General features: G+C 35.1%; 4 protein-coding genes and 2 long non-coding RNA genes across 9 annotated transcripts; 2 read left to right on the top strand and 4 right to left on the bottom strand.

Moving 5' to 3' along the window:
* Window positions 1–2,030: 2,030 nt before the first annotated feature.
* Window positions 2,031–5,599, bottom strand: LOC113704382 (group 2 truncated hemoglobin 3-2-like). Of its 3 annotated transcripts, none has more exons than XM_072061546.1 (5): window positions 5,286–5,598; window positions 4,925–4,981; window positions 4,670–4,800; window positions 3,311–3,455; window positions 2,031–2,248 (listed from the first exon to the last, which is right to left on the bottom strand). In XM_072061546.1, the coding sequence occupies exons 1-5, from the start codon at window positions 5,420–5,422 to the stop codon at window positions 2,146–2,148; spliced, it is 573 nt and encodes a 190-aa protein (XP_071917647.1). In that variant the 5' UTR covers window positions 5,423–5,598; the 3' UTR covers window positions 2,031–2,145. The 3 variants fall into 3 exon arrangements, with proteins under 3 accessions (XP_071917647.1, XP_027082069.1, XP_071917648.1); XM_072061547.1 differs by having other exon boundaries at window positions 2,108–2,307; window positions 5,286–5,599; XM_027226268.2 differs by lacking the exon at window positions 4,925–4,981 and having other exon boundaries at window positions 5,286–5,591.
* Window positions 5,600–9,489: 3,890 nt separating this feature from the next.
* LOC113703671 (uncharacterized) lies at window positions 9,490–10,273 on the bottom strand. Its single transcript, XR_003451505.2, has 2 exons — window positions 10,134–10,273; window positions 9,490–9,736 (listed from the first exon to the last, which is right to left on the bottom strand). It is a non-coding gene; the product is annotated as an uncharacterized lncRNA (long non-coding RNA).
* Window positions 10,274–12,124: 1,851 nt separating this feature from the next.
* Window positions 12,125–13,919, bottom strand: LOC140012530 (uncharacterized). The gene is made up of 3 exons (XR_011819703.1): window positions 13,794–13,919; window positions 12,756–12,906; window positions 12,125–12,373 (listed from the first exon to the last, which is right to left on the bottom strand). It is a non-coding gene; the product is annotated as an uncharacterized lncRNA (long non-coding RNA).
* Window positions 13,920–16,494: 2,575 nt separating this feature from the next.
* Window positions 16,495–21,178, top strand: LOC113703902 (serine/threonine-protein kinase AFC3-like). 2 transcript variants are annotated; one of them, XM_027225408.2, is made up of 12 exons: window positions 16,495–16,923; window positions 17,127–17,250; window positions 17,955–17,981; window positions 18,070–18,223; window positions 18,316–18,364; window positions 18,787–18,901; window positions 19,074–19,165; window positions 19,246–19,390; window positions 19,670–19,734; window positions 19,841–19,938; window positions 20,057–20,159; window positions 20,349–21,178. In XM_027225408.2, exons 1-12 carry the CDS (start codon window positions 16,822–16,824, stop codon window positions 20,484–20,486), a joined length of 1,212 nt encoding a protein of 403 aa, XP_027081209.2. In that variant the 5' UTR covers window positions 16,495–16,821; the 3' UTR covers window positions 20,487–21,178. The 2 variants fall into 2 exon arrangements, with proteins under 2 accessions (XP_027081209.2, XP_027081210.2); XM_027225409.2 differs by lacking the exons at window positions 19,074–19,165; window positions 19,246–19,390 and having other exon boundaries at window positions 20,349–20,952.
* An 87-nt stretch (window positions 21,179–21,265) lies between these two features.
* On the bottom strand, window positions 21,266–22,012 carry LOC113704868 (putative ripening-related protein 1). The gene has a single exon (XM_027226738.2). The coding sequence runs from the start codon at window positions 21,988–21,990 to the stop codon at window positions 21,388–21,390; it is 603 nt and encodes a 200-aa protein (XP_027082539.2). The 5' UTR covers window positions 21,991–22,012; the 3' UTR covers window positions 21,266–21,387.
* A 1,078-nt stretch (window positions 22,013–23,090) lies between these two features.
* Window positions 23,091–25,157, top strand: LOC113703670 (uncharacterized). Its single transcript, XM_027225113.2, has 2 exons — window positions 23,091–23,494; window positions 24,519–25,157. Exons 1-2 carry the CDS (start codon window positions 23,295–23,297, stop codon window positions 24,982–24,984), a joined length of 666 nt encoding a protein of 221 aa, XP_027080914.2. The 5' UTR covers window positions 23,091–23,294; the 3' UTR covers window positions 24,985–25,157.
* The last annotated feature ends 638 nt before the right edge of the window (window positions 25,158–25,795 follow it).

The raw sequence follows: 25,795 nt of genomic DNA, 5'->3' as shown, positions 1-25,795 counted from the left end.
TATCGAGCATCGATCAGGAGAATGAAAAAAGAAAAGAATTAAACTCTAGACAAACAATTGCTTTAGTAGTGGCATAATTTTATTTTACAAGATAATTAGCTATTTTATTCATTTGCTGGTGAAGACAAGATATTGTGGTAAAAGTGATAAAGATGTTTTCTCAGTAGCTAGTTTGATAGCATAGTTTAGTTTAGCCATCTTTTCACGTCACACCAGCCAATTTTCTCAGATTCTCAAGTAGAACCATCTCCTCCTGATAGGATAATTTCATCCAACAAAGTCTAGAAATGCTGTTGTAGAAGTTTTTAATTCGTGGATTTCCGTTAAAATCTGAGGATAAGCCTACTTTCCACAAATTACTTATCTCTTCATTAAAGTAAGTCCTCGAATCTTCCCAAGTATGAAAGCCAAACTCTTGTATCCTCATGCACTCTGCCTCTCGTTATTAAGGTCTTATGTAGCCTTATCTGAGCTCCAATAACTAACTCATAAAGGACTTCCAAATTGTGTGTAGAGCTCAAAATTTGCAGGTTAAATTACTTATTCTTGAGTAGCATTTTGCAATGAGCATCAGATGCTGGAACAAGTCCAGGAGTGCAAGCGTCCGGTTAGGCCAGGCCAGCTTTAATAGAGAATATGAGACTGAACCAAGGTGGTTAAAGTTCTGGAAAAAATTCAGAAGACGCAAGAAGAAAGATTGTTACTCTTCAATGTCAACGCAGACACCATATGATCCAGAAACTTATTTGCAGAATTTTGATGAAGGGTCAGGGACACTGGAGCCAGACAATCTCCTCAGGTCCTTCTCAGCTCGATATGCCAATCCATCAAGCTTGTCATGTAGGAGAGAGTTTCTGGTGGAATTATGCAGTCACAGATTATCTATAGAGTAGTTGTGTTTTCCATCCTCTCAACAAAAGGTATGTTTTGTATATGGGCATCAGGCGTTTCACAGTTTGTAAAGAGTGTATTTGTTTGTTTTTTTCTTCCCCTTTCTTCTCTGATGTCATTGTCTGAAAGGAGTTTTGAGCTTTCTCAGTTCATCATTCAAGCCAATTAACTAGAACTTAAAAGGAAAAGGAAATAGACCTGAACTTTGCTGGCTTTTTAGTCTTAGAAGCATTTAATATGCTCTCTTCTTCATCAGTTCTGGTGAAAACATTGTAGAAGTCATTTGCAACATTCCTATGGCCATGACTTTGTTTAATTATTGCCACATTTAGAACAATCAAGCTGGGTAAAATGAGTAAAACTCTTCTCAAAACCAAGAGATGGAAAGTATCTTTGAGCTAATTTTCATCTCTTTTGAAGTCTCATCTGCCCCAGCAAGAGTTGTTGAATAGTAACTAAATCTGAAACAGTTTCATCTGCTTCCCTCTTGCTTTATCATCTTTCTTAAAGCTTTGGCCTTTTCTAAAGCACTTGGGCTTTAACTTTTTTAGTTTCGCCATGCAAGCAAAGCAAATAAATATGCTCTATAGCGAAGCCTGTGATATTCAGAGTCAATAAAGAGTTTAAGTCGGGATGGACAAGCAAAATTTCAAGCAATTGCCTCAATGCTACATGCCCATATAGTAAATCCGAAGCTAACAACTTTGTATGTTACTCTAGTGAGACATAACGCAACAAGAAGGCAGAAAATGGCAGGTTTTTTTCACTTCAGTAGTTTCAAATTATTGCGAGTATTGTTCATTCCACTAGTTTTACATTTCAACAGTTAGTTTGATTTGATCACAAGCAAGCATATTAGAGCTCTGTTAAGAGGGAACATGGGAACTCAATTAAAAGAAATCTAGATGAGTGGCAGCTTGATCTGATCTCTGCAGCCAATAAATTCCCTGTGCCATCATCATCTGCTACTTAGCTTAATGAAACCTTCAATTGCGATTCCAAAGTAAGGGATTAAAGCATGTGCTGGGAGCATTAGTATGCCTTGCATGGAAAGCATCCATCCAACGCAATGCGAATTATAAGATTTCAGTTCGTAGTGCTATACATAAAAGGGAAGTATCAATCCCCTGCAAATGGAATTATCAATATTCAAGATTTCATTGATGACAGTAATGTTTTATGGATCTATTTCGTGTAAACCACGTACACACTTCAATTTTGATTAGTGTAACAATCAATCTTGTCATCATGAAGTTACACTGCACCGTGTTTGCCTGGATGCTTGCAATTCTTGCAAGGAGCTGCTTGATTCTGATTCTTCAACTCATCTCCAGCGACGAGAAAGAATGCAGTGTGCCTGGAATGATTATTTGGTAATTAACTATGATACAATTCATATACAGTAGGCATATTCACCTGCAATAATAAATTCGGGATAATATCAGAAACCTCCCCTGGGGTTTTTCATAATATCATTCAGGTCTCCTGAGGTTTTTAAAATCTCACTTGTCTTCCTTACCAGCTTGACAAGACCAAATGTGCCTATCAAAGGTCACAAATTGACAACACTACCCTTGCACTATTAATAACTACTTAACCCAAAAGCCAAAACAAAAAAGAGAATTTTTAAATTAAAAAAAACGTAGATAAACAAAACAACCAAATCGCTACTCAATATGGGGGCAAATTGGGTTGGGTTGTAAGGTGAGTGGGTCATAAGTCCAAGACCTCCCATTTACCAGAAAAAAAAAAAAATTGCTATTCAATAATGATCCACATTTCTTAGTATCAAGGTGGTGGTGGGACAATAAAGTCCTTTGGTAAGTTAGATCTAGTCAAAGCCAACAATTTAGAAGGATTTGGAAAGCAATTAACACATTGAAAAATTTTGTGGGACAGTTAAGGAAGTCAAGAAATTTTTTTAGGAAATATGTTTTAATACATGATGTAATTTAAGTTGTATTGAAAATTAAAATAATCTCTTCATACGTGTGATTTGTGACATAAATTCTACTTATAGAAAAAATTTTTATAAATAAGTCCATAATTAAAAAAAATTAATCAAAATATGATAGAATGATGAAATATATATATATATATCTAGGAGTATACTATTTTTTTGGTTAAAACTTCATTAATTATGCTAGGTAATTGTTGTTGTATATCTAATAAATTACTCGTTATTGCATTTATAACCACTCATATTTTCAATTTTTTTCTTTTTAACCGTATTTTATTTTTTTATCATTGTTGTAAGCTTCATAAGTAGGATAACATAAAAATGGTATTGGCATAAAAAATTTATCTTCCTTGTATAAGTGAGATTTTCAAAACCTAAGGGGCATGAAGTGATATTATGAGAAATGTCAGGGGAGGTTCCCGAAATTATCCCAATAAATTGACCAGAATTGTATTGTACCTGAAAAAGTTCAGCATTTTAGTCTTAGAATCCAAGTCAATATCTGAAGTTGCGTCCAAGGCTTGTTGCATGTGGTTTAACCACCTCTCAGCAGCTCGATGGGTGACTGGAAATGGACGATGGCGTCCAATCAAAGCAGGATGGCCTGCAACAACAGTATATATCTGATCGACCAAACATTATAAAAGCGTAAAACCAAGTGATAAGGAAGAGCTCCAGCCAAAGGGGGGGGGGGGGGGGGGGGAACTGATGGAAGAGAAGACAAAAGAATATTTTTCTCAAAGTTGAGTCCTTTCTTTTGCAAGGACATTGCTTTAGATCTACTATAAATTACATCAACAATACACCAAAGAAAGGAGCCCAATCCACAACAAAACCACATTGTACACCAGGAATATATGTCCCACAAAAAAGGCTGTACTAATCAAGACTCAGAGACATAGGTACATCTATTCATGAGGCTCAAAACATTTTGAACCCGGAAGCATGTTGTCCACAATTATCTCAGCTTTGCCATCTCCTTTTTCCTTTTTCCACTTCATTTTGCTTTCATTTCTGGGCACGGGGAGAACAGGATGTGTCTCTTTTAAACTGTTCATGGGTACAAATTCCAGGCTTCATGCTCAGGTGATACACACCATGCATTATGTCATTAATGCAATGAAGCCTTAGGTGATTCAGATCCAATCAAAAGTGAGTGAATTTACTTGTAAACTTTACATAGATGAAGGGACTCTCTAATGATAATGGCATTCAAAAGCTCTCCACAATTGTTAAGCACAAAAATGTATCCAGTAATACAATATTTCATACTTGAAATACTTCTGTGACTTTCACAACCCAAAATACCTAAATTTAAGCCATCGAACAATGACCCATTCCCTTACAGCTACCAGCTCAGAATCATCAACTTCAGATGTATCCAAACTAATTAAGAAGCAACTCCTTAAAATTGAGACTCAAAAGCTAGCTCAAGACCTTGTAAAAGCCACATAAAATTTCTCCCCCCATCCACACACCAAAACCGATAAGCATTAGAAAAAGTTCAAGTAGATGGCCAAACTACACGTTTCTTTTGATTTAGCAATTCTATTTCCACCTTGTAATCTGAGTTCTTCTAACATCATCTGGCTGGCTAATTAACTCCAGCAAATTAAATATATGCATTCACTGTACATGTATAATTTAATCTGTGACACGATGCATTGAAGCTCAAACTACGTGAAAAAACAAAGGATGATATCATGCATTCTCAACAACCATGCTTTGTTGCATTCTGCCAATTTGATGGAAGACCAAACCACAACCAAAATCACAACCTTATAATCAATATAAAGATTATCCAAAATTCCTTGCTACCTTTTCTCTGAGAGTAAAGAGGAGGCCCTCCCATTCTTTGCACAAAGAACTCATACTGATTTTGAATGGCATCTTCCTTCTTTGACTTTGAAAATATTGACCTAAACCACTCTTCCTCATCAGCATATACCCTGTTTTCCATTTTCAAAAACCCAAGATTTATTAAAAGAGAAAAAAAAAACTATGTAAATTGATTTGTACATGTACTAGTTAGCAATGCCTAATATATAATAAGTTCATATATAAGCCGTATACCTAACCATATAGAAAATCCAAGTTCCAATTTTACCAGTTCTGCAACCGATCTGCTCCCTATAACTCCAAAAATACTTTAAAATTAAGACTAACTCCTTCAGTCAATTACGGTAATCATCATTCATCCGCAAACAGACACCAAAATAGGGGAAAACAAGAGAACTGCAGAGAAACAGATAAAACAGGAAAAAGATACAATTTTTATTCCCAATCACAGAGCAGAGATATAGATTCAGTTTATTTATTCATCTATTTTTTGGTGTATCATCTTTCCGCGGATTTCCCAAAAGACCCACTAATTCAATTAGCAAAATAAATCCCAGAAACAAAAGCAGAAAAGAAAGAATCCCGTGTTTGTGACCTCTCATAGAAGTTGGTGGAGAGGTTGATGAAAGTCTGGAGGCCGAGCTTCTCATAAAGATTGGTGCCGTCGATAGCAAAGGCGTCCTCAGCGTCCACCCCACTCCATTCCGCCGCCTTCTCCTGCAGCGACTGCATCTTTCTTTCTTGGTTTAGTTAGAAAATCACGATTTTAAAACTTTTAGCAATATGTCTTTTTCTTCTGCTGCTGCTGCTGCTGCTGTATACTGTGTGTTGGAGTAATATATGGACGTTGAATGCAATTAGAGGGCCGTAGAAATCGCGTGGGAAACACGCTTTTGGGTGGAGGATGAAAGGGACGTGACAAATTGGAGGTATGGATGGAAATTTTCAGGAGGATAATATCAGAAACCTCCCCTGAGGTTTCTGTTAATAGCATTTAGCACCTTCAAGGTTTTACAAATATCACTCACGTTTCCTATTAATTACAAAATGACTACTATGTTGACCCTTACTTCTTACGTAACACACACATCAAATAAATAGTTAAAAATTTAAAGAAAAGAAACAAAAGTCATTTTCTTCTCTTTTCTCTTTCTCCAATATTCTATCTTGTCTATTTTTTTGGATAATTATGTGGTTTGATTTTTCTTTTTGCAAATGATCATAAACTAAATGTGTTTAACCTTTTTTCAATTTGAGTGACTATGATATAGTGTGATATGATTTCTTTGGTTATTTTGATTTGATTTTTATAGTGATTTAGTATAACTTAAAAGTTTGGATCATGGGTTGAGAAGAGATTGAAAAAAAAAATAAAGTTCATAAAAAATTGGTTTTGATCATATAAAGTTGAATTGGTGTTATTGTATTTCTTTACAAGTATTTTTTTTGTTTCAAATTTATACTTTTACAAGTTATGACTTTATGATGTGGTGGCACTACTTAAGATTGCCTTTTAGGTAGTGGTTTTTAATAGAGTAAATAAGTAATTTAAGAGTATTTTTGTTTAGTAAAAAGATCAAAAGGGTAGTTTACAGTTTTTCAAAATTTTGTCATACAAATAGCAAAAGTAATGGAGGTAAGTAATATTTTTAAAATTTGAAGGATATTAAGTGATATTAAGAAAAATTTTAGGAAAGTTTCTAATATTATCCCATTTTCAGGAGGCGGTATGGAATTTTGATTTCTAATTTTCTTTTGGGTGACGACAGATTCCTTTCTGGGCTAGTTGGATTGGAGATTCTGTGGGCTGCTATGATCTCATGTGTATGTTTGGTTCTTGGTTTATTTCAATTTTCATGGGAACAATAAAAGAATGGATAATAGCACTTAACACTCACGAAGTTTTAAAATATCACTTATCCCTTTTGATAATTATAAAATAACTATATATTAACCCTCGTTTTATGCATAACACACGTATCAAATAAACGGAGTTTAAATTTTTTTAAAAAAAAAACAAAAGCAAAAGTCATTTTTTTGTCTTCTCCTTCTCTCCAAGATTTTATGTTTTTTTTGGATGATTATGCGATTTTTTGTAAATTATTGTAAACTAATTTGTTTTAGTGATTGTGATAGATTGCAGTACAATTTATTTGGTTATTTGATTTGATTTTTATAGCAATTTAGTGTAACTTAAAGGTTTAGGTCATGGATTAAGAAGAGGTTAAAAAATAGGATTCATAAAAATTTGGTTTTGATCATTTAAAGTTGAATTAGTACTAATGTATTTCTTTAAAAGTATCTTTTTTATTTTTAAAATTTGTATCTTTACTAGCTATGACTTTATAATGTAGTGGTAATACTTAAAATTGTTTTTTAGATGGTTGTTTTTAATAGAGCAAATAAAGTGGTTTAAGAATATTTTTATTTAGCAAAGTAGCAAAAGACTAGTTTAGAGTTTTTAAAGATTTTGTCTCGCAATAAAAAAAGTAAGTGATATTTTCAAAATTTTAAGGGTATTAACTGATATTAAAAGAAATCTCAGGATAGGTTTCTAATATTATCCCATAAAAGAACTTCTGACTTTGTGGGGCGTTGACGTAAATGACTTAGTACTAGCTAATCATGCAGTGTGGACATGATGAGGTAATAGTGTGTATGGGTCTTATTCTTGGTCCCGTTGGATATAATTAAGGGACAATTACACGTAGGGTTAATCACATTTTATCCCATTAAAGAATACCTCATTTCTCAGTTTACCCCCTAACCTTTAATTTTGTTCACTTAACCCCCTTTAGGACAAAATTGCCCTTACATTATTTTGACTTTTCATTTACCTTATTTTCCTTTCTTTTATTTCTTTTTCTCTTTCTTCTTTATTTAATTCTTCCTCTTTCCCACAAAAATCTTCACCTTAATGATTGAAATTAAAAAAAAAGAATTGCAGAGATCTATCTTTTCCTTAAATGATTAAAAAAAAATTCAAATCACTTTCCTAAAATACAATTTTTTTTAGCCTTTCAATTCTTTTAATTTTGGGTTTTCCTCTTTCCTTTCTAGTTTCTCATTTTATTCCCAAGAAAATATCTTAAGATGAAATTGTGACCTGATTAATAATTATCAATTGAAATTTGTGACACGTGGCATCATACAAAAAATCAAAATTAGTTTTTGATGTCTTTTAAACCTTCGCCCAGAAATATGCAATTACAAACTCAAAACAAAAATTTTCGTGAAAATCGAATTTTCTATTGGAAAGGATGATAGAGAGAAGAAAGAGAAAAAGAAATAAAAAAAAGTTCCTTTCTAGTTTCTCATTTTATTCCCAAGAAAATATCTTAAGATGAAATTGTAACCTGATTAATAATTATCAATTGAAATTTGTGACACGTGGCATCATATAAAAAATCAAAATTAGTTTTTGATATCTTTTAAACATTTGCCCAGAAATATGCAATTACAAATTCAAAACAAAAATTTTCGTGGAAATCGAATTTTCTATTGGGAAGGATGATAGAGAGAAGAAAGAGAAAAAGAAATAAAAGAAAGGAAAACAATTTCATCTTATGATATTTTCTTGAGAATAAAATAAGAAACTAGAAAGGAAAGAGGAAAACCCAAAATTAAAAGAATTGAAAGGCTAAAAAAATTGTATTTTAGAAAAGTGGTTTGAATATTTTTTTGATCATTTAAGAAGAAGATAGATCTCTGTAATTCCTCTTTTTTAATTTCAATCATTAAGGTGAAGATTTTTTTGGGAAAGAGAAAGAATTACATAAAGAAGAAAGAGAAAAAGAAATAAAAGAAAGGAAAACAAGGTAAATGAAAAGTCAAAATAATGCAAGGGCAATTTTGTCCTAAAGGGGGTTAAGTGAGCAAAATTAAAGGTTAGGGGGTAAACTGAGAAATGGGGTATTCTTTAAGGGGATAAAATGTGATTAACCCTTACACGTACACTACCTAAGGTATGTGAGAATTGCACATATAGATCCCTGGTAGTTTGAGTAATTAATTTCACATATTTGTCCTTGCCCACTAAAAAATAATCTGTGCATTTGATAAAATTCAAACCTAAATGACTCTATTATTCAAGTCATTCACTCTCTACCGTTTAAGCTATAAAATGCAATCCTTCGAAATTGTTGCATCTCTCTCCCTTGGCCAACCTTCTACCATGTCTGACTTGTACTACCATCACAAAATTCATTTGTTGGTAGTCTAGTTCTCTTCATATTGCTTTCATCACAATTTGCCAATTATCTCATCTTTGCCTACTCTAACATCCAATACAATTGGACTCCTTCAAGTTAGTATGCAATATTCTTCTTTTTTTGTAATTATTGTTGTTTTTTATAACTTACTAATTCCTTTTACCCTTCTCTCTATCAAGTTTTAGTCATTGTCTTTCAACCTATATTTGGATTAGCTGTTTTTAAAAAATTTCACTGTAGCACTGTATATGAAAAATTTTTACTATAAAATTTTTTTGAAATATTTGATATATCGTATAGATGGGATGTTTTTTAAGTTATTGTTTATTAATGTAACATTATATTTGAAAAACTTGTTTCTAAAAAATGGCTAATCCAAAAGAAGCAATCATTATTTATAATAAAAAATTCCATGTGAGTATATGTGTTTATCAAGTGCCATTAGATTAGGTATTAATGAGCCTTTTTGAATTGCTATTATACGTGTCCCTTTTTTAAGCTCCCAATCTGTGACAGCCCCACCTCTCCCTAAGACGAATCAAAGGGTTTGGCGAACCGCCTGCCCAACTCTCGCCGGGACTCACTCACTCACTACAATCCTCAATTCAATTACAATATAAATCTCAAATATACATCAAATGTTCCTCAAATTTATATATCATAAGCGAAGCGAAAACTACTTCTAAGCGTGGAACGTACACATACATCCATTTCAATTCCAAACAGTTACACTAGCCCAACTATTACACAAAATGAATTCAAATCTAAACTGTACAAGATATATGCCATCCAGTCCCGCAAATAACGTAATACAAGCGCTTCTTTTGCCTCGAGCCTTGTGAAGGGGACAAAAAAATATTTTTAGAGTGAGTTAGAAACTCAGCGAGTAACCAGTAAAATCAGTAGTCAAATAAGTTTCACAATAGTTCATTTCAATGATGTCATGAATCAAGAATCAAATATACGTTTATTGCCCTTGTGAGCCAGTGAAATCATTGTACTTAAACATCCAACGCTCAAATTGATCCAGTAACAGTGAAACAGTGATAGATAGCCATTTGCTCCAAGTAAACAGTGATGGAGACGTTGGTGTTCGGCACAAGATTTCCCAAAAACTCATTGAAACCAAATCATATCATGAACTCACATGCAAGCACACATGATATGCAATTGAGTAAATAATGCAAGAAACAATTCATAAGTAGCTTTGGAAATAGTTTGGGGTCACTCACCATCCACGGCTCTTAATCCTCATCCATCATAGACAGTTTTTCTCGATCAAATCCAAGTTCTTCATTCTACCACGAATTAACCCAAACTCACAGTGATTAAACGTTCTCAAAGATTGGACAGCACTTCCCCTTAAATTCCTTATTTTCCATCCTACAAGACATTACAAATCACATCTCAATTCAATCATAATAAAGCCCCAAAGTCATACACAAATTCATCTCATTTCAATAGCCGTTCAATAGGCTCAAAGTCATACAAGTACGAAATCAAACTAGGAAAATGTCCGGAAATGAAGTTTAAGTTATAAAACAAAAGACAAATTTGCCGTCGCTTAGCGTAACGGGCACAACCAAATCTACGCTTATCGGATTGGGGTGAAATTTATACCGTTTCGAAGCTAAGGCAGAGGGTTACAATATTGATGAAAACCACTCAGTCCAGTTTGTAGTGTATCTAAGTCAAAAGTCCGGATTACAGAACCAAAATCTCACATTCAGGCTAGTTAACCGCATTATACGTAAACAACCATAACTCAGGCTACCGAAGTCCAAACGAGGTGATTCTAGGGGCGTTGGAAAGTAAGACATAGCACTACAACTTTTATGTTTTGACTAAATACTAGTTCAGTATGTATCAAGGTGAACAAATGCGACCAACTTGGTGCACTGTCAAAACTGTCCATTGGACTAAACCTATGGTAATCAGGCGTATTTCGGTCTTTTTACAGGTTACGTTACTCCGATTGAGCTGAAATTTTGCAGGAAACTATAAAACATCATTCTCTACAACTTTCATGTTTTGAACTAAGGATAATTCGGTCCCTAACATACTCAAACAGAAACGGACAGAACTGAACCATAAGAAATCTCAATTTTGGAATTTTCTCAAACCACCATAGAAATCACCAAATCCTCCACACAAACCCACAAAAGTGATATATAAACCATCATTAACCCTTATTAGCATCTTACAACATCAAAATCAACATTTCTACTCAATTGCTATAAGTTTTTACAAGAGTTCAAGGCTGCTTTACCTTCCAAAGGTGGGTTCACAAGGTTGCACTTCAAGAACCAAGTTCCTTAACTTTCTTTTACTCTAACTCCCAAACTTGTTGGATGGGTTGCACAAAATCAGAATTTTTCTCTTGTTTTTCCTCTTGTTTCTCTCGGTTTTTCCTTTCTTCTTTTCTCCCTAGAGTTGGCCAAAACTCACATTGTTTCTTTGGCTTTGGTCTTGCTAAGAAGATTAATACTAAGTCCCTTGGTCAAAATCCACTACCTTTTTTATTATCCAATGAAAATTAAGCTTAGGAATATCATGGAACCTTTAGAAAGTCTAGCAACTTGTAATTAACCAAAAGTCACACTATGGCCCAATTAAATTCACAATCCTACCAATTTACTCCACAATTTACATACTTGATATATTCCAAAAACCTAATTACACCTCAATTACTCCACTAATCATCCAATCACAATAATTACCTATAATAAAATATGTATTGTCATACATAAACTCAATTACATAATAACCTTTTAGTCACAAGTAAAACTAGGGTTTTGATTTAAATTTAAAATGTCCAATTAAAAAAAATAATGTGTTAAAACAAGACAAAAGAAAGAAATCGAAATTTTAAAAAAATGAGGGAAAAACGTTGTCCTATAATTCGGGGTATCACAATCTCCCCTCCTTAAAAGAATGTCGTTCTCGACATTCCAACTTGTACGAATCAAGTCAAGAGATCCCGCAAAAGTCAAACAAGCATTTCCAAGCAAGCCTAATCCTATTTGTCTGATTTTCATTCCTACAAGAAATCACTGATATTTCATCAGATCCACAGTCCGGCATCCTAAACTTGAAGCCTAGGATACACTACAGAGATCGAAAACCTAAGCTCTGATACCAACTATGACAGCCCCACCTCCCCCTAAGGCGAACCAAAGGGTTTGGCGGATCGCCTGCCCAACTCTCGCCGGGACTCACTCACTCACTACAATCCTCAATTCAATTACAATATAAATCTCAAATATACATCAAATGTTCCTCAAATTTACATATCATAAGCGAAGCAAAAACTACTTCTAAAGCGTGGAACGTACACATACATCCATTTCAATTCCAAACAGTCACACTAGCCCAACTATTACACAAAATGAATCCAAATCTAAACTGTACAAAATATATGCCATCCAGTCCCACAAATAACGTAATACAAGCGCTTCCTTTGCCTCGAGCCCTGTGGAGGGGACAAAAAAATATTTTTGGGGTGAGTTAGAAACTCACCGAGTAACCAGTAAAATCAGTAGTGAAATAAGTTTCACAATAGTTCATTTCAATGATATCATGAATCAGGAATCAAATATACGTTTATTGCCCTTGTGAGCCAGTGAAATCATTGTACTTAAACATCCAACGCTCAAATTGATCCAGTGATAGGGAGCCATTTGATCCAAGTAAACAGTGATGGAGACGTTGGTGTTCGGCACAAGACTTCTCAAGAATTCATTGAAGCCAAATCATGTCATGAACTCACATGCAAGCACACATGATATGCAATCGAGTAAATAATGCAAGAAACAATTCATAAGTAGTTTTGGAAATAGTTTGGGGTCACTCACCATCCACGGCTCTTAATACTCATCCATCATAGACAGTTTTCCTCGATCAAGTCCAAGCTCTTCATTCTACCACGAATTAACCCAAACTCACAGCGATTAAACGTTCTAAAAGATTGAACAGCACTTCCCCTTAAATTCCTTATTTTCCATCCTACAAGACATTACAAATCACATCTCAACTCAATCATAATAAAGCCCCAAAATCATATACAAAATCATCTCATTTCAATAGCCGTTCAATAGGCTCAAAGTCACACAAGTACGAAATCAAACTAGGAAAATATCCGGAAATGAAGTTTAAGTTATAAAACAAAAGACAGATTTGCCGTCGCTTAGCGTAACGGGCACAACCAAAGCTACGCTTATCGGATTGGGGTAAAATTTATACCGTTTCGAAGCTAAGGCAGAGGGTTACAATATTGATGAAGACCACTCAGTCCAGTTTGTAGTGTATCTAAGTCAAAAGTCCGGATTACAGAACCAAAATCTCACATTCAGGCTAGTTAACCGCATTATACGTAAACAACCATAACTCAGGCTACCGAAGTCCAAACGAGGTGATTCCAGGGGCGTTGGAAAGCTAAGACATAGCACTACAACTTTTATGTTTTGACTAAATACTATTTCATTACGTATCAAGGTGAACAAACGTGACCAACTTGATGCACTGTCAAAACTGTCCATTGGACTAAACCTATGGTAGTCAGGGGTATTTCGGTCTTTTTACAAGCTACGTTGCTCCGATTGAGCTGAAATTTTGCAGGCAACTATAAAACATTATTCTATACAACTTTCATGTTTTGAACTGAGGCTAATTCGGTCCCTAACATACTCAAACAGAAACGGGCAGAACTGAACCATAAGAAATCTCAATTCTGGAATTTTCTCAAACCACCATAGAAATCACCAAATCCTCCACACAAACCCACAAAAGTGATATATAAACCATCATTAACCCTTATTAGCATCTTACAACATCAAAATCAACATTTCTACTCAATTGCTATAAGTTTTTACAAGAGTTCAAGGCTGCTTTACCTTCCAAAGGTGGGTTCACAAGGTTGCACTTCAAGAATCAAGTTCCTTAGCTTTCTTTTGCTCTAACTCCCAAACTTGTTGGATGGGTTGCACAAAACCAGAATTTTTCTCTTGTTTTTCCACTTGTTTCTCTCGATTTTTCCTTTCTTCTTTTCTCCCAAGAGTTGGCCAAAACTCACCTTGTTTCTTTGGCTTTGGTCTTGCTAAGAAGATTAATACTAAGTCCCTTGGTCAAAGTCCACTACCTTTTTTATTAGCCAATGAAAATTAAGCTTAGAAATATCATGGAACCTTTAAGAAGTCTGGCAACTTGTAATTAACCAAAAGTCACACTATGGCCCAATTAAATTCACAATCCGACCAATTTACATACTTGATATATTCCAAAAACCTAATTACACCTCAATTACTCCACTAATCACCCAATCACAATAATTACCTATAATAAAATATGTATTGTCATACATAAACTCAATTACATAATAACCTTTTAGTCACAAGTAAAACTAGGGTTTTGATTTAAATTTAAAGTGTCCAATTAAAAAAAACAATGTGTTAAAACAAGACAAAAGAAAGAAATCAAAATTTTAAAAAAACGAGAGAAAAACGTTGTCCTAAAATTCGGGGTATCACAATCAATCTCCATAACTACTAATGAAAAGCATTATGCAAAAATCTTTATATTTACCTCTCGCTATTTGTACAATGAGGAGTCTACTTGACTAGTTGTTGATTAATTTAGATGTTCTTAGAGATTGTGACAAGAATGGGATTAAAGGGGTGGTTGTGGCTTGTGTGAAAGGCAATAAATTAGCGATCGTTAATTTTGATGTTTTTTAAAAAGGAAAATAGGATGGTGACAGTAACTTACCACAAAGTTATGGACAAATCATCATCACCAGTATATAACCAAGAAATTGCCAACTGGCATCTTTTGTACATTCAATTTGTCATTCTCTATTTTTGACTCAACACCTTTGTACTCTCCCTCTCTCTTTGCACCAGAATTCTGTAACTACCAAGATTAATCTTTCTATGGACGACAACATCATCATTCATGCCTGCTACATATCTCACTTCATCTCCTAAATATTTCTTTTTTCCCATTAATATTCTTTTTCAAAACTTCTACAATTTATTTAGCCCATTTAAATAAAATTGACGCATAAATAAATAAATGAATAAAGAAAACAATTTGTATAATTCAAGGAGCAAAAGAAAGCAAAACTATTCATGTAAGTTTGGTTTCATTCCTATTTGTGATCCATTTTCGGGGCACACTCATAAGTCCATTATTTAATTTTAGACTCGCTGCTAAAGTGAAATGATCGGCATGAAATTTGTTGGATGCCAATTTATTATGGGTTGGTGGCTAGAGAATTTATTAATTTGGGTTGAAATTTGGGATCTGTAATTTGAGTGGAGTTCAGAATCAAGAAAATTACTTGATTTGGGGTTATATTGATGGCTGTTGGATGTTTCGAGGGTGTTGTGGCTGGGTGTGGTAGTTGACTAGGCTACAACGGAATTATTGTCGTGGCGAGTCGGTGTTGGTGGATGGAACGATTGTTGGCCTTTTTTTGGTTATTTCCGTTTGGATTAGCTGTATTTTGAGGTATTTTTAAAAAATTTTACTGTAACAGTATATATGAAAAAATTTTACTATCAAATTTTTTTGAAATATTTGATTTAGTGTATGGATGAGATATTTGTTGAGTTATTATGTATTACTGTAGCATTGTATTTAAAAAACTTGTTTTTGAAAAAATAACCAATCCAAACGGAGGTTTTTAGCATTAATGGGTTGGGAAGACGTTTGTGAGATTTAATCTCATAGCGTCCATCATCTTACTACTACTCTTTTTATACTTTTTTTTTTAAAAAAGAGTTTGAGGTTGTAGAAGTTTAGCTTTAGGCAAAATATACATACCATTATTTACAATCCACACAAAATCTTTCACATTCTCACAACCACACAAAGCTATCATTAATCAATCTCCATTCAAAGGAAGGATTCATGGATTTTAGAGGAATTTTTAATAAATTTATTTAGAAGAATGAACTATTTACGAGGTTGTCAATTGATTCTTTTATAATCTATTACTACAATTAAATGATAATGAACAAATTATATGCATGCAAGGATCAAAGGAAATTTTTGGCTAATTTTTCATACTTATAACTAGAATTGTGAAATGAAAGTTTTTTTTAAATATTCCACAATGCTTATTCTTTTAGTCCATTTTCTATTCATATTTTATGCAGTGTCATTATGTTAATAAAAAATGGCACGACAGCCTATTCTCCTCCTTTAAATTCATAAAAAATTTTAAATTTTAACTTTGTTGGACATTTATATATGGCATGGGAAATAAATCGCAAATGACTACAAATTATTAGAAATCATTTTGAGGCAAAAGTTGAATTGAAACTCTCAAGTCTAATAGGTTTTAAACGGTTAAAAAAGGTACAACTATCATTATATCAGTAGGTCAAAGTGTATACAAATTGGGTATAAAATTTTTTAAATAAAATTTTTATTTTTTAATTATTTTTTATATCACATACATCACATAATCAAAAATAAGTTGCAATAATTATTTCAAATAATATTTTAAATATTCTTATATTCAAACTTCTCTGAACTCCAATCTGACCTCAGCCCAAAAGTACTTTGTCATCCCACTCGTACATGAAACCATTTGAGCCTAGCACCAAACAAAATGAGACTGTCATGGAGCCCAAAAACGGAAGGCCCACCTCTCGACAACAGAAAGCTTATTATTAAACAGATCCGAATCTTCCATACCACAGATGAAATTCACAGATTTTCTTTTTCTTTTTCTGTTTCTTTTCTTTCTTCACTAAATTCTAGATTACTTTCCCCAAATTTTCCACCTGATGATAGCATCCTCCGAAATTCATGAAGTTTTTGGCTTAAATTTTCCATCTTGTCTGCAGAATTGGGTCTGATTGGTTGCAGAGAAGATCAAAATTTGCGCTCTTGAAGCCCCAACAAATTGCAGAAATGGTAGGTATTGAAGCCGAAGAAAAAGTGGAGCAGAGCCAACAAACGAGAAAACGACGCCGTCTCACCTGGGACGTAGCTCCTTCGGCAGAACAACCTGAGGTACAAGTTCTTTTTCCACTAGTAATCTTTTCAATTTCCAAGAATTAGGTTTAGGGTTTCTTCTTTTGGGAAATAGAAACCAGAAAATGTGAAATTTTCAGGATAATGTTTTCTTCTTTTTTTTTCCAAATATATATATTTTTAGTTTGTTGGGTTTATGGAAATTGTTTTCTTTTTCTTTTTTTCCCCCTGTTTGGATTTAGGCTGAAGAGGGAGAAAATGGGCGGAAGCGTTGGGCGTTGGTTCGCCACGTGTCTCCACCGAGGAGAGATGATGATCCAGAGGGGCATTATGTGTTTAGTATTGGGGAGAATTTGACTCCAAGATGTGAGTTTTTGTTTTGTTTCTTTTTTGGAAGATCTTCTTTAATATAACTATGGAAATGTTGTGGGTTTGTTTGTAAGATCTGTTGGACATACTTAAAAGTTTGCATGGTTTGTTCACTTTGGTCGTCTTTCTTGCTTTCTTGTGATTGTTAAGTTTTTGAGTTCACTGATGAGAGGTGAAATGTCAAATTTGGTTTAGTTTAGATCGATAAAGTTCTTAAGATTGGTTACTTCATTGATGATCAGTGGTGACGTCAGTAGTGACATTGTAGGTAATTGAAAAAGAATCTTTTTGAACATTGAGATAAACAACAACTTAACAAAATCACTCAATTTAGTTAGATTGGACTAAGAAAAAGAGTTGTAACTTGGAATAGTCATCGTCAATTGGAGCTTTTTTGTTTCTCCAATTGGATACTAGGAGTAAATTTAGGAGTTCAGTGCTTTGTAATTGCTTTGTATTTTCATTTCCCCGTTGGTAATGGTGATAGTGCAGGTTTTGACTGTAAATTCTAGTTCTTTTGTCTTGTTTTAGTTTCAGTATATGAGCATTTTCACATAATGCTATCAAGCTTTTCCATTTCTTTACTATAAGTTATTTTGGAAAATGGGTGTTATATTTTTCTAATACTGCTTGAGCTTGTTAAAATTTTGCTTCTTACAATCAAAATGTTGAGACCTGTGTTCCTTCGTCTCCTTATGCAGATAAAATACTCAGCAGGATGGGTGAAGGTTAGCTGTGACATGCCTGCTTATAACACGACCTTACCTTTTTTGTCAATTCTTCTTGAACAAAATCAGCAAGTTGCTAGTGCTGTAGGCACATTTGGCCGGGTTTTGGAATGTTGGGATCGTGAAGCACGAAATTATGTGGCTATAAAAGTAGTTCGCAGCATACACAAATACCGTGAAGCAGCAAAGATTGAAGTTAATGTACTTCAGTGTCTTGCTAAGAATGATAGAGGCAACTCACAGTATGTGATTACTATTTGAGCAGTGCTCTTTATTTCCACACCATAATTCGCAATGCTTGATTTGCAATAATATGGGCTTTCTGTATGTGCAGTTGCGTGCAGATTCGAAATTGGTTTGATTATCGGAATCATATATGTATTGTAAGTATTCCAGTGATGCTGCTTAAGCAATACTTAAACTTCTCTTTCCTTCTATGGCATTAAGTTTTGCTATTGTGGGGTACCTATACACTTCTAGATGTTAAGCATAAGTTGTCTTGACTCTTGAGGCATTGAAGGATACGTCGAATGCTTCACCTGTCTTAATTCTTCCAGTCTTGCTTTTCAGGCTACATTCTACAGTCCTGTTTCTTGCAAACTCTTTAGGCTTGTTGGTCCTTTCTGGTTAAACTTTGACCACCATGCTATAGTTGTAGTGTATATGCATGGTCTTCTGGGTATATGTAGTTATTAGAATTCATTGTTTATCATAATTTACAGTTAATTTGTCAATAAGTCTGTTAGTAGCAATGATGGGAGCATGACAGACAATTTCGTTCAATGCATTTTAATGGTGTTATCAGGTGTTTGAGAAGCTTGGACCAAGTTTATATGATTTTCTAAAGAGAACTAAATACTGCGCACTTCCTGTGGATCTGGTTCGGGAATTTGCACGCCAGCTTTTGGAATCTGTAGCATGTCTGTTGACTGATCTTTGGTCCATTTGTTTTCTCCAAACACCATGTTGATTTATCTTTCTTACCAGTTGCCAGTTATTTCCTTTGGTCTTTGCTATTCAGGGTTTGGTTGTTTACTAATATGTTTCTTGATTCCATTTAAGATATTAATGATCATTTGTCATGTTAAACAGATATGCATGATTTACGGCTAATTCACACTGACCTGAAGCCAGAAAATATACTTCTTGTGTCTTCTGATTTTATAAAGATCCCTGGCTGCAAGGTGCATGGTCATATCTTGTTAAAACTATTTTATAACTATAAACTGTATTTCTTGTATTAATTAGCTCTTTCACTGTACAGACAATTTCAGATGAAACTAATTTCAGGTTCTTGCCAAAGTCAAGTGCTATTAAGCTGATTGATTTTGGTAGCACAGCATCTGATAATCAGAACCATAGCTACATTGTCTCCACGAGGCACTATAGAGCACCTGAGGTTATTTTAGGTAAATGGTCACTGCTGGAACAGAAACTTTAATATATTTTAGTTGTGTGCATGCTGCCTAGCCAAATTAATGGAGGCAGAAATTGCTGGAAATCTTGAATGAGGACAGAAAGTCTGTGTGTGTCTATATAGGTTGGCAAATGGGTGTGCATAAATGAAACTTTACTGTCTCTAAGAGGGTTCCTTTGAACATAGTTGACGAGTCTGTGAGCTGCCTTCTATGTATCTACGGACAAATACATGTATCTTACTCATCCTTATAAGTTTCAACTTCTTGCAGGTCTTGGATGGAGTTTCCCTTGCGATATGTGGAGCATTGGCTGCATACTTGTTGAACTTTGTTTGGTTGGCCTACTTCATATTTCTGTTTTTCTTCAATTTTCTTCTTCCATTTAACACTTTTAGGGGTAAACAACCTGTTAAATATGTCAAGCTTGTGGATATTGTTTAGGGTGAAGCATTGTTCCAGACACATGAGAACTTGGAGCACTTGGCAATGATGGAGAGGGTATTAGGCCCTCTTCCAGAGCATATGACTAGAAGAGCAAAGTAAGTAAAAATTTATGAGCTGCCTCCAAATATCTCACATTTCTCATTGACTGTTTTTTGTGCTTCTTTGCTAGTTTAGTTGTTCTTTTCCTTCAATTTTTTGGCGTTGTTTTTGCAGCCGAGGTGCAGAGAAATATTTCAAGCGATCACGGCTAAACTGGCCAGAAGGAGCAGTTTCAAGGGAAAGTATCCGAGCTGTTAAAAAACTGGATCGCCTAAAGGTCTTACTGGTTCCGTTCCTTTCTTCTTGCTTCCATTTTCCGCCTGGTTGCTTGTGCTTTTTATATGCTTGCCATTGAATTATGGATTAGAATAAAATACGTATCCTGAGTTCTAGTCAGCATGATTTATTCAGTTGTCGTTTCCTGTCTCAGGGCTCTTATCCTACCTACTTTACTTGTTTAATGCAGAATCTCATATCACGGCATGTCGAATTCTCCAAATCCTCGTTTGTTGATTTGTTGCATGCATTGTTGAAGTTTGATCCATCTGAGCGTCTCAGTGCTCGACAAGCTCTTGATCATCCATTCTTTAAGGACCCAACTTAAACGGCAGGGAACTGTGTAAAGAACAAAACTTCACCATGTTAATGTGTGTGGGCAATTTTGGAAGGTTACAGGCGTGGGCTTGCCAATTGCCTGCATTGCTGTTCTGTTGTATATCTTGAGCTTAATCGACTGCTCAGTGCTCATTGGCATTGCTATTTCTTGGGCTAATCTATCGAGGGCCCAATTTCCCACTTTCGCCGAAAAAGCGTGAGAAGAGTGTAGAAACCTGCCTGCTGGGTTTAGTTTTAGAGTTGCCTAGTTCAGTCATCTTCTTGTGAAGATTTTCACGTAAATGCTAGTATATAGGTAGTTGGAATCTGCAGTAATAATCATCAAAGGTCTTGTGCTTCTCATGATGGGAAGGCTTGACAACCAGAACATCTGCAACCTTGGGATCACGATGCTTCTCTTTCGAGCTTGTTAAATTCCTTAAATGTGGAGGATCAAACTGTACATTTACATCCTATGTGTGGTGTTTGTGATACACAAGTTTGTACATGTGGTGGAGCCTGGGTACCATATGGGGTTTCTGTTCTTTTCGTGGAAATTTGGTTCGAACGAAGATGGAAAGGAAGCAAATAAAGAAGATCCAGTTGGTGAAATAGTCAATTTAATGGTTACTATATGTCAAAACTAGTAAAATTTTTCTCTTCCAACATCTTATATGTCATAAAGGCTTTTCTAGCTCTTAATCTGCTTTTCCAATTTGCTACTTGTACGTGTGCAGGTGCATCAATTCCACCCCAAGTCAATAACACGGTACTTAACTACACGTCTTTAGATAAAACGTTACATTCCTTGGGTCTTTAGATAAAATTCATTTTTCTGCGACATATAGCAGGCCCTCAAGTAGATCAAATAAGCACATATCAATTACATATAAATATAGCCACAAAGAGGATTAGTCCTCGGACCAAGTGATTTCAATAGAGCCAACATCATCAGGGTCAGAAATACCCAAGGCTTCCCACACAGCTTTTGAACCATCAACAATGTTGTTAGGACATGGAGGCTGGTAGTCATGGTCGTCATCACATCCCATAGTCGAGTCACATTCATCGACAACCATGGCTTGTACACTTCGACCATTATACCTAACGGTGATGTTGTTGAAGCACCTGCTCCCTCCATCGTACCATCCAGTCGAAAGAGCCACGATCGGTATGCTATTGGAGTGGTAGTTGTCATCACACTCTGATGGACCGCCACCATCTCCACCCTTCTCAAAGCTATTTATAGTAAGAGTAGCTCTTGTTTCTGGAGTAATTGAAGGGGAACACTTGTATGTTTTGTACTTCTCGCCTGCCTTGCAGCAATCAGAATCATTTTCTTGATTGCATTGCCCTGGAGGGGGTGTTTTGCCTGTTATTGTCCCGCTTGGCCTACAGGCCCCAAGTTTGGTAGGCCTAGCCTCTGAAACATTGGAGTAATTTGGTAGGAGAATCAAGAGCAGTAAAAGGGATGCTGGAAAAGTAATGCTTCTCATTTTTGGTTCTTTAGGCATGCAGCAGGTATTGAAATGTTGTTTGATGGATGATGCAGTTACAGGATCGAATGAGGGGTTTATATACAGTTCTGACAAGTAAAACGCCAAGACTGTGCTCAAAGATCATTTGGCTTGTGATCTCTTGCATTCAAGAATTCCAAAGGAGAAGTCAAGCAGATTGTATATGGCTGTATGCGGTATGCCATTATCAGTGCTAGTGTGAAAGTCATCAGTCGCTAGCAAATGAAATAACCAAGTTGGTACGTCAAGATGGTATTTCTCTTTCAACTTTACTTCCACGGCCGGATCAGGTCTTTTCCTGAATGATAATATGGCAACGTTAATAGTAGAAGTCATGACAAAAACTGACTTGAAGATGGAACATGGATAATGGTTGTCCCCATTTTTAGTCAGGTTATGGATGAAATATTTCTTGATGCTACTTTAGTTGTCTTGAGTAGAGTATAAATACCTCATTATTTGGGAAAAAAATATTCAATTGCATCATAAACACGTTTTCTAATCATTTAATTTTCTTTCTAAACATCTTTTTTATCTCACATACATTATATCACAAGAATATTCTAATTTATTTTAAAAAACTGTTCAAAATGGTCATTCAACTAATCAATACATATTTTTTGTGATCAAAAGATATATGTTTTCAATAGTTGAGTGACTAAAAATGAAAGTTTTTATTAATCGAGTGCCTAAAAAACAAATGTTTTTATTAGCTAAATGATTTTTTTCCATCAAGAGATTAAAAACGTGCATTTTTCATTTGTGAGGGACAAAAAATTATCACCACACATATAAAGGACTTAAAATATACAAAACCAATATGTTAGAGACGAAAGAACAACAATAAAGGACGTAAAAGGTACAAAACCAACGTGTGAGAGATTATTTCTATGATTTTTTCAAAAAAAAAAAAAAAAGACTTAGATACCAAGATCGGAGAATCTATATAATTTAGTGATTTTTTTTTGGCACATTAAAAATGAAAAAAAAAAAATTATCAACAATTCTGAAATACCACAAATGCCCTCAAACATGCTCCTATTTTCAATTTTCACTCTCGAGTCACATGACTCTAATTGTTAACTGCGAAAACAGGCAGATTTGTAGCACTGAAAACCCCTGTAGCTGCTGTGGAAGGAAAACCCCAGAAGAGTGAAAGGGTTTTATAAATCCAGGCATTTGCAAGAAAAAAACCCTAATCAATCATCTTTACAATCGTTCTAATCAAACAAGATTTTCATATAATTAAGACGCATATACAGACATTCAAGAGTGTGAGTGTGGGGGAAATCTGGGAAAAAATGTCGTTTAGGTCGAGGGAAATGGTGAAGAGGATAGTGAAGAAGATAGGCGGTGAGAAAAATCTGGCACCCGGACTCAAAGATGAGCTCAAGAAATCCGTACCCAATTCCAAGGTCGTCATGGGTCGGGCCCACCGCGGCCTCTACGCCGGCCGCCACATCCAGTTCGGCAACCAAGTCAGCCACGACGGCGGTAACAAGTCCGTTCTCCTTTTGCAACCTATATCACATTTCATATCTCATCGCCATAGATTAGACATCTTATTAGTTACTCCCACCCTGTTCATTTTCGTACTTTCGGTAAAGTTTTCTCATTTCGACTCTTTTTCTTTTTGGAATTTATTTTAAATTTCTGGGCTTTTCGACATTTTAATGCTTCGTCATCCCTTTTTTGTTTATTGCGATTGTTTCTTGACCGGGAGAAATGCGTCCGCTGGGTGTCTCTGTGATTTGGTCCTTTTCATTTTATGGGAATTTGTATTGTGTGAAAGATAGTGGAGGAAATTGGAAAGCGTGTTACATGCAATTTACCGAATGTTTGCTGTGTGATGCTTGATATGCTATGTGTTTAGAGTTGTATTTGAAGCTCTGAACTGTACATGGAGAAATTAGATACTGGCCGAGCAGATGCTTTGATGCTGAGAGTGAAAAACTTTCATATTTCTGATCAAATGCAGTTTGACATATACCACTTTGGAGGAATTTAAGATGACATTGATACTTGAATTATAGTATTTCCAGTTCCTATTATTAATAGTCCAAGACCAGAGTTTTTTTCTTTTTTCTTTCTGTGGTGAAGTGTCTGTTGATATAATTATCTAAGGATCCTTGTCACTGTTTAGACAATTGAATTATGATATGAGGGTGTGTCAAGGTATAACCATTGAAGTCATATCGAGATACGGAACTGGTAAGCAATTTTAACTCCTTGATCTTTCAAGATGCCAAATTAAGCATTCACTGTGTTGATAAATCTGCATCTGTATTCTCAATGAACTTTAGTACGAGGACAGAACAGGATTCAGTAGTGCTATGTGCTAAACTGCAGGAATTAACCAAACTTTCTAGAGCAGTTATTGCAGGAGCATTTACAAGTTTTTGTGCTCTACATAGATTCATTTTGTTTTCTTTTCCCATTCTAACTAAAGGTATATCTAGGAAATTACCTATGAAGTGATGAGAAATTGACCTGCCAGAGAACTCTTTGTTTGGTTAAACTGATAGGTCAAGAAGGTCATGGAAGCCCAATGTACAGGATAAGCGGCTATTCAGTTACATCCTAGATCGTCACATTAAGGTAAAAGTAACCACTCATGCCCTCCGCTGCATAGACAAGGCAGGTGGTATTGATGAATACTTGCTGAAGACACCATACCATAAGATGGACACTGAAATGGGACTCTACTGGAAGGCTAAGATTGAAAAATTGTATGAAGAGCTTGGCGAAATGGAGGTTGTTTTCTTTTCACCTGAAGATGAAGCCAAATTTGAAGAGCAATTTAGAGAGTTGAAGGTAGAACAGAGGGCAGCCCGCAGGGAAGCCAGGAGAAAGATGTATGGTTGGTCAGGTAAATCAGAGGCAATAGACGAAGGAAGAGCAGATGCCGAGGGAACTCATCAAGAAGCTGCCAGACATGGAGAAGGAAGCTCAGATGCTGATATTCATGAGCCCCAGGTTGCCAATGCTTGAATGTTGGATTGTCTTTTGCAATGCTGTTGGATTTTAGTTATAGTTCCTTCACATTCTGAAACTTCAATTTTGTTGTATATTTTGCAATTTTGGAATCAACTCCCGTATGTCAAAGATGATGGTGCAATTGGCACTTGCCATATGACGCAGGAACTAGTAGATCTCTTTTAGCATATGGATTGGCATTTTTACTTAATGGGGTTTCTGTATATAAAAATGTGCCATCAGATTTGATAAAAAGCCTCTGCTGAAAGGGGTACGGTTTTGATCATCAATATGACGTTCGTAGAAATTAAAAGTTAGTTCTATAATAATACATTTTCTAGCATCTAGCAATTCAAGTAATTTCCATGTCTGATTCATACGAGGCATCTTTTTTGTTGTTTCCCCCCCTTTTTTGGGTCAAACGTCAAGATGCAAGGCATCTAAGATATGATCAAGTCATGTAGAATGTTATTGCCCAAAGGGAAAAAAAGCAATGTAGAATGCATAGGCTAATCATGTACTGGTACAGCTTTGGTTTGTGACTACCATTCTTCATACTTGTGTTTCTGGTTTTAAAGCATCCAGTTCTTTATTACCCTGCGTCTCTGCTGTTCTGCGAGTGAAGTACACTGTCTTTAGAAAGTAATTTGCCTAAACGCATACAACCCGAAGGATGTTCTTGTACCAATCAACCTCTCGATTTCTAAGAGCTTGCTTTTTTTTATTTTTTGTTTTTTCATCTACCAATCATTTACTGCAAAGTTCTTGTACCTATAATGTGCTTTTACCACCTAAGTGCTTGAAGAGTACGCTGGCACAGGTGGAA

Source organism: Coffea arabica, chromosome 8e (genome assembly GCF_036785885.1).
Source record: "Coffea arabica cultivar ET-39 chromosome 8e, Coffea Arabica ET-39 HiFi, whole genome shotgun sequence".
In the NCBI taxonomy this organism is placed as follows: Eukaryota; Viridiplantae; Streptophyta; class Magnoliopsida; order Gentianales; family Rubiaceae; genus Coffea; species Coffea arabica.
The sequence above is the reverse complement of the archived record's forward strand: the minus strand, read 5'-3'. Positions and strand labels throughout refer to the sequence as shown.